Source organism: Dasypus novemcinctus, chromosome 15 (genome assembly GCF_030445035.2).
Source record: "Dasypus novemcinctus isolate mDasNov1 chromosome 15, mDasNov1.1.hap2, whole genome shotgun sequence".
Taxonomy (NCBI): Eukaryota; Metazoa; Chordata; class Mammalia; order Cingulata; family Dasypodidae; genus Dasypus; species Dasypus novemcinctus.
The window spans coordinates 87,504,527-87,516,835 of NC_080687.1; the positions used below are offsets into that span (position 1 = coordinate 87,504,527).

The 12,309-nt window shown below is 35.4% G+C and overlaps 1 protein-coding gene and 1 pseudogene across 3 annotated transcripts in view; one reads left to right on the forward strand and one right to left on the reverse strand.

The window, feature by feature from the left end:
• Positions 1 to 12,309, reverse strand: part of SUGT1 (SGT1 homolog, MIS12 kinetochore complex assembly cochaperone) — a 77,603-nt gene that overhangs the window by 37,425 nt on the left and 27,869 nt on the right. For 2 of the 3 annotated variants that reach the window (XM_004462794.5, XM_004462795.5), the window contains exons 7-11: positions 7,100 to 7,153; positions 6,686 to 6,702; positions 4,719 to 4,741; positions 3,397 to 3,493; positions 2,636 to 2,743 (exon numbers count right to left, since the gene is read on the reverse strand). In XM_004462794.5, the coding sequence (XP_004462851.1) occupies positions 2,636 to 2,743; positions 3,397 to 3,493; positions 4,719 to 4,741; positions 6,686 to 6,702; positions 7,100 to 7,153 (299 nt within the window). The remainder of the gene's footprint in view (positions 1 to 2,635; positions 2,744 to 3,396; positions 3,494 to 4,718; positions 4,742 to 6,685; positions 6,703 to 7,099; positions 7,154 to 12,309) is intronic. The other variant, XM_012526881.4, reaches the window with a different exon arrangement.
• Positions 8,324 to 9,805, forward strand: LOC101432124 (E3 ubiquitin-protein ligase MSL2-like; annotated as a pseudogene).

Below are 12,309 nucleotides of genomic sequence, written 5' to 3' on the forward strand. Positions count from 1 at the left end.
AGGGCTATACCCCAGAATCCAATTTAGATTCATTAACTGAATTACTACTACTGAGCACTTACTATGTACAAAACACCAAGTTAGGTCACCAAATTACAGCAAATTAAAATAAGGCCTGGGACTTAAAAATGACAGGTAAACTGTATTTTATCTGTTAACATTCACTGGGGCATAAAGAAAGACACAAACATGCTTCTTACCTCAAAGGACTTAAAGAAAAGCAAGGAAAACTATTATACAAGGAAAAAAAACGGTTATGTGGTATTTCTTAAAAGGGAAGGGGTGGGGCAAAAAAGGCACTATGGGAACATACTAAGGAGGGATGGGGAGATAGTTAGGGGCAACAAGCACTCACAAAACTTGAAGGAGAATAAAGAATCAAGAGATGAGAGTGCTGCTAATTTATAAATGTGATTGTGGCTGAAAGGGGTGTAGTCTGCGGATATAAATGTCAATTGAAAGGAAATTAGAGAATAATCTAGGGAATATGTAATACAGTGATCTCAGTGGTAGATGAGAGATTGTGGTTAAAAGCAGAAATATAAGAATGCTCTTTTACAAAGTGCTAAGAATATGGTGATACATGGGAAAATCACAACTTATATAACTTACAGACAATAGTTAACAGTAATATTGTAATATTTTGCAGCATTACAAGAAGATATTATTTCAATTCTAAGGGACAAAAATAGAGGGGTATAAGGGAATATGGGATTTCTCCTTTTGGAGTAAGGAAAACATTCTAAAATTGACTGAAGGGAGGACAGTACAACTCTGTGATGAAAATGAGAGTCACTGAACGTACACTATGAATCACCTGTACAAAGTATGGGACTACAGAACACAGGGAATCTAGTGGGGGATGATGGACTGTGGTTAACAGAACAAACTTGAAAATGTTCTCTCATGAACGATGACAAATGCATAATGCTAATATAAGGTGTTAATAATCAGGTGGTGTTATTAGTTAGCCAAAGGGGTGCTGATGCAAAATACCAGAAAAAGGCTGGTTTTTATAAAGGGTATTAATTTGGGGTATGAGCTTACAGATAACAGGCCATAAAGCATAAGTTACTTCCCTCACCAAAGTCTATTTTCACTGTTGGAGCAAGATGGCTGCCAATGCCTGCAAGGGTTCAGGCTTCTTGGGTTCCTCTCTTCCAGGGTCTTGCTTCTCTCTGGGTCCAGGGTTCCTCTCTTCCCAGGGCTTACTTCTTACTGAGCTCAGGGTTCCTCTCTTCCTGGGGCTTGCTTCTCTTTCCTCTGTGAGCTTATTTCCCAGGGCTCCATCTTAAGGCTTCAGTATCAAACTCCAATATCAAAACTCCAACATCACAAACCCCCAACTGTCTTTTGCCATGCCTTTTATCTGTGACTCCCTACCTACCAAGGGGTGGGGACTCAAAGCCCTAACAACATGACCCAATCAAAGCCCTAATCATAACTTAATCATACCCAAGTACAAACTAGATGACAAACATAATCCAAATATATTTTTGGAATTCATAACTATCTCAAACTGCTATAGTATGTATAAAGGAGGTATCATAATGGGAAAAAATCTACCTATACTATTCATTCCCATTAACTCATTGATCATTATATCATCATAATATTTTACAGGTGAAAAGGATTTCTTTTGGTGATGATTAGCCCATATCCTTCATTTTATAAAGCTAAAAATTTAGGCCTAAAATCATTTTGTCACTAGTCTAAACTCACAAGGCAAAGAACCAGAAATTGGATTTTAAAATTTTTCAGTTCAATATTTTTCCCACTAATTTATATTACTACCTACATCTCCCCCCGTCCCCTTCCCCTGTCCTGCTGTTTTTGCCATCCATGCCCATTCGCTGTGTGATCTTCTGTATCTATTTCTCTTTTTGTCTTCTCTTCTCGTCTTTCTCCTCTAGGATTCACTGGGATTCAATCCTGGGGACCTCTGATGTGGAAAGATGTTTGCTGTCACTTGCGCCACCTTGGTTCCTGGTTTCTGTTGCGCCTTGCCTTGACTCTCCCCTTCACCTACATCTTTTGATTAGCATTTACAGTATTTTATTAATTCTAACTATTATACACTTATCTTTCTGAATATATAAAAGAATCTAGAAATTGTCTACTCAAATTGCAATTTTAACTCAACATTATTCCTTATTATAAAGTAACATAAAATTCAGCTTAATTAAAAAACAACAAAAAATAAACGAGCAGTTAATCTTTATAGTACCTTGTACTTTTAACGTATGAGCAAGTCTGAGAAATTATTTGTACAGAGACCCAAAAGAAGTTCATGAGAAGAGATACTGCCAGTATGAAATTATAAAAGGAAGCACATTATTTTATCCATCCTTTTAAAGAAGTATTTTTATTAAGATAAGAATATTTTTATCTTAATAAGTATACAGGCAATGTTCAAGCTAAGTGGATTTTTACACACCACTGTCCTAGAATTGGGGGAGGAGGAGGCTCTGATACATAAAAATTGTCATTCTTATTTACTTGTCTCTTTTAAAGACATATGGCTGAAAGGATCTACACTTATGTTCACTTTTAAGCTTATCATTACACGGGTGTTCATCAGTGTTTCTATATTTTGAAAATATTAACTAGTAATAACCCTTTTCAAATGTCTTACCTTTGTTGAAAGTACTTTAAATGTGCTCTGTTCTGGTATAATGGGATGAAGAAGTCTTAGTTTCAAATTGTAATCCTCTCCAGAAGGAAGTTTCACCAAAGCAGAAAACTAATGAACACAAAATTAACATCATATTTTTCCTTCACAGAGATTCTCATATACATAACTAAATAGCAGATAATTAGGTATTTCATAGAACCTAAATTTGGCATTCAAATCTCAAGGAAACCCACTACACAACAGCAAAATAATAATGTGTATAACGAAAAGAAACTTCATATGGCAATGTATAATTCTACCACTATTTTAACTATCTATCATAAGGTTCTCTGCTAAATGCTAAGAAACCAAGTTATTAAAAGCCATACTCAGTTATTATGGCTAATAAATTTTAAGACTTGTACAGATCACAAAACAAAATAACTAGAACTTTTTCATGAAGTATACACCTCATACTTGTAACCAAATCACATATCTAATGTCAACCAAATTCTGCCTTACATTCCAAATATAAAGAAAAAGAAAATAATGTACATCTATGTATACTCCCAGCATACATCTCAAAACTTATCTCAAAACTTAAAATGATTTCAGACTGAAAAGCAATACTTCAGATTTTATTCAGTACTTTCCATATCATCTCAGGAATTCCATGTTTTGATAAATTCCTCTAGATTATTCTGCAACATACTATATTTCCAAATAAATAGTATTTAATTGCAACATAAAAAATGGTTCAACTACTATAAGACAAAAATGACCTCTTTTTCTGAAAATTCCACATTTACATCGTTCTTCTGAACATTCTTGATCATAAGTGTAATGATTACTTGAGATTCTGTTTGATACCAGTCATACCTATTAAAATAAAGAAGCAAACTTAAAACCAAACTTATAATTTTCCTTAAGTTCTTACTTTAATGTCTTGTCAAGATAAAAACTATAGTCTGGTAAACAACAAGAGCTCCACCTTGAGGACCAAAATACCAAAGCACCTGTTAATTCATATACAATATATATGAATCATATATATTATATACTTAATATATAATCAATTTTCTATGATCTTCATTAACTCAAGAGAGCAGTAAGGAAGATGATGAAAAACCTTTCCAGTACAGTTAAATGCATATTTGATTTTCTAGGCTTTTTACTTATATCTTTAATACTGTTGTACTTAAGCTAATACTAAAAATGAAATTTATTCTAAATAGCTAACAGTTACTATACACCATAAACAGAGCTGTATACTCTCATTTCAACCTAATACTAAAATGAGGTAAATACTTAAAATCCCACTTTGCCAATAGAAAACTTAAGCTCAGAAAGGTAACACAATCGACTCACGGTCTTGGAGCCAGTGGCAGTGATCCATAGTGCCTGGCTCAGAATATATTCATTAAATAAATGTTGGATTATTTTATGCTTCAACACCCTAATTATTATTTGATGATTATGTGTCCTACCACCACTGCTACCACCAGGCCAATAAAAATTTCCTCGTCTACTGTGTATTTGTGTTTTATCCTGTATCTCCCCCCAAAATAACATGAATATATTTTGGTGTTTTGGTTTTTGTTTGTTTTTTTAACATTTTCTAATGTTTTAGGTAATTTAAATACTTATATGTGCTACATGTTTCTCCATTATTGTAGTTGCTGCCTTTAGCAACAGTCACTTTGAACTCTCGTTCAACGCTCCTGAAAAAAATTTACTTCAAATATAAAAGGCTTGGCAAACTACAGTTCTTTGAAGTCTCCTACTAACTTATTTACCTAGATAATATCATCAGTTTAACTGGAAGGGGCCTTCTTTAATAAATGGAAAAGTGACATAATACAGAACCTGGTGAAGCAACTTTAAAAGTGAGAAGTGATCTGAATGTAACTAAGTATAAACACTAATACTAAATAGTAAATGCCTTGTAATTAGTATTTGATAAGGCCATAACTCAATTTTAAGAAACAACTCTCAGAAACACTTAAAAATCACATGGTAAGGCCTTGCTCACTATTCAATGACAGGGATTTTTCCTCCTTTATGTATATTCATCATGCATTTTTTATGGAAAAGAAATACTTACTTGATTTTTGACTGATGAGTCCGCTGGGATGTAGATTCATTATAGCAAGTTGAATGAGAAAGAATTTTACAAGTAAGTTTAGCAATTGTATATTAAAATGCATTTATTATTAATTGTCCCAGCCCTGTAATTATTTCGGTATGGAATAACTACCTGAAAACTTCTTTCAAAGACAAAGTACGGGAAAAAAAATTTTTTTTAAGACAAACCATGGATCTTCATAATTGTTTTAAATAACCAGTCTTCGAAAAAAATTAAAATGTTCAGCATTTTCATAATTTTACTACTTTCCAGTTCAGAAAAGCCTTTTCTTCCAGACTAAAAGAATTATAAAAAACAGAAAACTTTCTAAAGGTACAATTAAAAAACGTTACTCATCAAAATATCCAGTTTAAGATTCATTAACTCCCTAAACTGAAAAAGAGCAGTACTATTTTAAAATAAGTGCTATTTTTATTCAGTCCTAACAATCATGCCAAGTACTGCTCTGAAAACATACAAAGAAATATTTCATGGTGTCTTCCTATGTTTATTACCCATCTGCAACAAACACTATACAATTGTCCATCAAGAAACAAATTGACTTTTGACCAATCTGTACTTTCCTAATCTTAACTGTGTGTCAGTTATGACTATGCAAATCTAAAGAATTTGTCCTGGGTCATAAGTGGCTTCCAAGTAGTCCCTAAATAAAAAGGGAAGAGATGGGGTTTGGGACAAGGAAGTAAGTAAAACTGCTCTACAATTTGAGAATTACTCTCTAGTGTAAAGGATTAAAATAGCTGACTCTTGCCCACCTCAAATGGGGACACTGAATAGAACAGGTTATTCCACTGCATCCAGGTAAAAGGATAAAACTGGTTGAACTTTAGAAAGGACAAAATGCACTGCGGCTAAACAAGCTATTTGTCTTACTTGACAAGGTGTTTTCTTTGTTATCCAAATAGCATCTGTTGTTTTCAGTTCTAGTTCCAATCACAAATATTTTAAGACTTAGACAAACTACTACCAGGTGAAAGAAGGAAAACAACTTTTAAACATCTCCTCCAATCCATTCCCCACCACCAGAATATGGACATGGAGGTATAGGGTTAGATGGACAGGGCTCACTTTTAGCAATGTTCAAAACCACAGTAACATATGCACCTATTTTGCTTGATGCTTTTAACAACCTGTGTGAAGTGTATTAGCTCTACGAGATCCAGTTTATGCAAGAAAAAGCTCAGGGAATTAATGACTTTCTCAATGTCACAATGTAATTCTGCAAGACAGAAATGTTAGCCCTCTTTTACAGATGAAGAAAGAGACCCAGAAATGTTAAGTAACTGTCCATAAAGAGAATCAGGACTACATGGTCCTCCTGACCCCTCATCATTTATTTCTTGGTTAAGTATATAGATAATCACTGCTGAAAAAGCATTAGCCATAATTTATATGTTACATATGAATTTGCCTAAGTTGGTTAAAAATTTTAAAAAATCAAACTGTTGAACTGCAGCATAATTTTAATAACTCAAAAGATCTGAAGATTTTCATGTTGATAAGAACAGCAGTAATACACAACTGAGTTAGATAAACATTTCCAAATTTCAGATAACCTGTTTGTCTTAACATACCATAAGAAACTACAAACTGCTTCCAAGGAACTGTTTAATCTAAATAAATGTGATGACTTTCTAGTAAGGAAAAGATAAGAAATAATCATCCTGACCATACTAAAACATATCCAAACAACTGGAGCTACACACTAAATTCATTAAAATAGCCCAGTAATTCTATGACTATAAACATCTGTATTTCACCAAAAGGTAAAAAACATTTTCTTTCATTTACAAAAGGAATAGAGATTTAAAGGGCACTGCTTAATATTTAAATGAGAGCTCATACTGAGACTTAACTCAAATATATGCTGTACTTAAAAATTAAATTTAATTAAAACATGAAGGGATAAAATTTGTTGGACTTACCACCTCAGATTCTGATCCTATTAAAGACAAAAAGAAACATTTTCAAATAATAGTGCATTTATAGATTAATATATACATGATTTCTTTAGCGCCTATATACTGATTAAGCAAGCTAATTCTTCATTCATTCCTAATAAAGAAAGGTGGTTTAATTTTGCATCCTGGAACCATTTATACTCTTCATTAATTTCTCACCCTTAATAACCATGATACCATTGCAAAACAAATCCATTCAAATCTCCGTTTCAGCATAAAAACAAGGCAAATCTGCAAACCTTTAGGAATCCATACCTAAAGGAACATGTACTATTTAAATTATAAGTTATAAAGTTAAAAACGCCTTTGTTTAAACCAAAAAATTTCAAGTTTCCTTGTTTGAAAAAAGTAAAGGATATGGGAAACCTATATACTTACCATTTTGAGCTTCTTGACACCTTTTAATCCAGACAATGAAATTAGCATCTGCACCTAAAAAGGAAAATACTGACTGTAATCACTCATCTGTACAACTTAACAGTCATTTAACAAATACTTAATGAATACCTACTATGCACAAACATTGTTCTACACAATGGGGACTCAGCAGTGAACAAGTTAGACAAAAATGATTGCCCTCATAGCAATCCTAATGTTAATGTTATAGCTAAAAATATACCAAGATTAGCATTTGTTCAGCTTGAAGAATTTTCATTCTTTAAAAATTCATTTTAACTACAATCAATCTTACTAAGTTTCCAGATATAAATAATTTACATTTCCTTCTACTGTTCCTCTTAAACTCCCACTCACACAATGATATCAGACCTGAATGAGATTCTCGGTATGCCATCAGTTCAGGTTGGTTAGAGGCCTGGTAACTGGGCCAGGAGCCTCTTCTTGCCACATTTTGCTCTCCAATACAACTATCAATTCTGTGTTCTAGTGGCTTTGTTTTCATGCTTTCACTACCAATACTCAAACATTTTTATACTTTGCAAGTTCTGCGTTAGCTCGAAGTTACATGACAGCCAGGAGATTATAGATAGTGAACTATATATTTAGAAATAACATTGTAAACATGTATGTAAACAAAATATTTACTTTTGAAGACCTAGAACCATGATTACAGTCGCAGTGCCTAATACAATGTTAAGAAAAACTAAAGTTTGCTTACTACTCAAGCTAACTGCAAACAAGATTAATCTGAAAAATGAAAAAATATTTTTCTTAAAATGAAAATTTCTAATTCATTCACCAACTTATAAGAGAAATTCAACATAGGCTTTACTTAAAATTTTTAATTATATATATATGAGGCAGGATTTATAAAATGCAAAAGTGAAAGTTATATTCTAAAATGGAACTTATATCAAAATCCAAGATGTGAGGTACGTCTCACCCTGGAGCATGCCTACACCCATTTTCTTGGGTGTGTACTTTTCCTTTTTCTCATTTCTCAATAAACTCTTGTTACTGGCCTTCTTTAACTGGTACATCTCTGAATTCTTTCATACTATGAAGCCAGGAACCTAGAAATCCAGAACCCAGAACATTCTGCTAACATATCTGGCAAGCCAGTGCAGAAGACATAGAGGATCTTTGCTACAAGATCCTACTGCACCTACCACCTCTACCTGCCAACACTATGCCTGTAAAACTTGCAAAGGCAAGAAAATGATGATGAAACCTTAATATAGCTGGTGCAAAGACTATGAGCAGTTTGAAGAAAACAAGCAGTTAAGCATCCTAGTGAACTGCTACAAAAAATTATGTGAATATATAACAGAGACTACAATGGCACAGGAAATAATAGAAGTTGATTGTTCGTCTGATATTTTGCCTTTGCTTAATGATGGATTATTGTTTTGTCAAGAAACAGAAAAGCCCTCAGAGTCATCCTTTACTTCATGTTTGACACATTCTCTTTTACCTTTAACTTCAGAAGCTACTAGTGATCCTCAAGCTAGTTTATCTCCAATATTGACAGCACCTTCAGCATTGCTACTGGCAGTTCTGTTACCAATGGTTTGCCTACTAATAATGAGCTTTCAGTAGGTATAGCATAAATATTCCTTTACCTGAACATTCAAATACAACTGATGATGTAATGCTGTTGACATAACAACTGAAGATCTGACAGCATGTCACCTGTCTGTGACATGGTAGCTACTGACTTATGCTTCACAGGCACTGATATCTGCAGTTTCAGTGAAGCCTGATGACTCCTATTACTGAGTGTTGAGGAAGTACTCCACCAGCTCAGAAACGGTTTCAAATACAGAGGTTTTGCAGCCCAACTTGGAAGCCACTATATTCAATGGACCTTTTCTGCAGCTTTTTTCCCAGTCTCCTAGCCATGTTTTCATGTCCATCAGCCCTGAACTTCATGGATTATCACGCTCAACAGCAACTCCGAAGGTAACATAATCAAACAGAAAATGATCCAGATCAGAACTCGACAGTGAGAAAAGTTCAGCCACTTCCAATTTCTACCATTACCCAAGGTCCAACATTGGAGCATCTGTTCCTGTGACAGTGAAACAGGAGAGCAAAATCTCTCTTCAACCTATCAGAGCAACTGTTCCCAATGGAGGCACCATGCCCGAAATTAGTAAAACAGTACTTTTAACTCTAAAACCATAAAGGAGGCCCATGTACTTGGATCTGAGAAATCTCACTCTAAAATAAGTCAGGTATTCAAAAAAAAAGATAAAGCAGTAAAGAGAAAGAGTCCTAGTTATCATTTTAAGCCAGGAAGCCCTACCAAGACTGTGTACAAAAAAAACACAGGAAAAGGAAAGGGTGCAAAGGTGGGCATGCTACTCAAAATCCAAGTGTCCTTACATGCCCCAGCCAATGCTGCCCTTGCTACTCTAACCACAAAACTTGCTTAGACTGTGTATGTCATGGCTGCCCAAACTCCCCATATGGCCAATGGGGAGCAGCAGCCGGAGGCATCTGCTGTGCCAGAAAAGGACTTGGAGCAGACCAGGCTCACTTTGGACATTAATGTGATGCAATGTTAGTGCAGGCACTAGTGTAATTAATGTCCCCGTGTCACCAGTAATGACCCTTTTAGCTTCCAGTACACGTGATGATAAAAGTTTGGATGAAGCTACAGACGTGAGATTCGACTGTTAAATCAGTGGGTCTTTAAACCTACCTCTGGTAGAGAAATAGCTAGTTTTACGGTAGCTATGATTCTGTTGGTTTACCTTGGCAGAGATCCTGCACATAGATCACTTGTATCAAGTTGTTTTCATTGCTAAATTATATGTGTAGTGCCCGGGAAATAGTTTGTAGATAACAGAGGAGTAACCCTACTACTATATGTCTTCAGTTTTTACAGAACCACATAGTTTGAGAACAAATGCCGATGCAATTGATTTATACAAAATGAACTTTGGCAAAAAAAATACCATTAACCTCATTGTTTAGATCATGCTTTGTGCATAATCAAAAATTTATGTTTAAATGTAAGGAAGTGGCATCTAGTCAGTCTATAAAGCTTGTACTAAATTTCTTTTTGTGGAAAAGTAGCCATTAATTTGTTCAGGAGACTCAGTGATGCCTCTAGATGCCATTAATATTTTACCTGTTGAAATAACATCACACGATTTCTGATCACGAAAACAGGCCAAGTGGTGTATGCAGCAGTTCTTAAATCAGTGTATTATGAAAGAAAATTTGCCCCTCATTAGAATGTTTAAGAAATTTGGTCTTAAAAAATTGAAGTTCTGTCAGACTATAGACATTTAGCTGTTCATGCTACAACTTCCTTTTCTTAGTTAACTTTGACTCATTTCTAGGAAAATATTCTAAATCCTTTCTCCACTTTGAGCAATGAAGAGGAGAAGAGCAGTTTTATTCCAATGATAAATGAATTTAGACTACAGTACATATTTTATTTAGAAATTGGTATTTACCTAAAATATTTTTTGAATAATGCCCCAAACTTATTCAGAATCATGCATATGCATTTTACTTATTGCAATGGGTCACCTATGATTTTTGTTTTCTCTAATACTTTATTTGCCACAGACTGTATCTGAATACGTTCCTCTTTTTTAGGGTCCTATTCATTATGGAAGCTTCTTTTTAGAAGGCTAAAAACCCCATTTTATGAATTCTGTGCATTTAGGTAGGTTTGAAAGCTAAGAGGATTTTTTTTTAGAATGCTTTCACATGTAAAGCACAAACTATGTTCCAGTTTAAATGCACTTCCTCCCTGTAATTTCAGTGGGGAAGACAAGCAAGCTACAAACATTTTGTTGAAGGGAACACTGGTCAGTTGCTTCAAAGAGCACAGCCCGAGTATCACAAGGACTGGCTAGGTTGTAAAGAAATGACATAATGATTTAAAAGAAGAGCTGATACTTTGACAAAGCTGACATAAAAACACTGACGGAAAATTTCCAATTTCTACTACATTCACCACCTCTAGTGAGCTCTGACATATGTTGAAGTTACGTTTTGATTTGACACATAGCATGTTCAATGATGGTTCCTTAGCTAGTACAAGAAATGGAGAAGAAAGCTTCAGGCACAGGGAGGCGAACTTGGCCCAATGGATAGGGCATCTGCCTACCACATGGGAGGTCCACAGTTCAAACCCGGGGCCTCCTTGACCCACGTGGAACTGGCCCATGCGCAGTGCTGATGCGTGCAAGGAGTGCCGTGCCACACAGGTGTGTCCCCCACGTAGAGGAGCCCCACGCGCAAGGAGTGCACCCCAAAAGGAGAGCCGCCCAGCGTGAAAGAAAGTGCAGCCTGCCCAAGAATGGCACCACATACGGAGAGCTGACACAACAAGATGACGCAACCAAAAGAAACATAGATTCCCAGTGCCGGTGATAAGGATAGAAGTGAAGAACAGTGAATGGACACAGAGAGCAGACAACTGGGGGTGGGGGGAAGGGGAGAGAAATTAAAAAAAAGAAAATCTTAAAAAAAAAAAGAAAGAAACCTTCAGGCACAGAGCAGATGACACCTCCTTTAGTTTTGTAATGTATGCTGGTGCCACTGTCTTAGAATGTGGTCAGGGTAGAGTTGTTTTTGTTTTGGGTTTTTTTGTTTTGTTCTGTCTCTTTCTGGTAGAGTGGGGATGAGCTAAAGCCACAGAAGAAAAATATAACTTATATGTCCCATATGTACTATTTTGTTTTTGTTTTGCTAAAAGAGTTGAACTATTTTTGAAAACAAGAGTAAATGGTGAACTTCCAGAAAGATGGTGGACTACAAAGACATGGGACTCTCTTCTGTCCCAGAAAAATAGCTATAGGACACACAGAAATGGCCTAGAAAAAAAATCTTATAGGATTTAGAACACCAGGGGAAGGCTGGACTCTGTCCAGATAAGAGAGGTACTATATTAGTCAATCAAAGAGGTACTGATCAAAATACCAGAAATCAGTTGGTTTTCATAAAGGGTATTTATTTGGGGTAGAAGTTTACAGTTACTAGGCCTTAAAGTGTAAGTTACTTCCCTCACCAAAGTCTTTTGCCAAGTGCTGGAGGAAGATGGCTGCTAACGTCTGCCAGGGTTCAGGCTTCCTGGGGTTCTCTCTTCCCAGGGTTCATTTCTCTGTGGGCTCAGTTCCTCTGTGTTTTCCATAAGGTCAGCTATAGAATATGAGGCTCTCAGG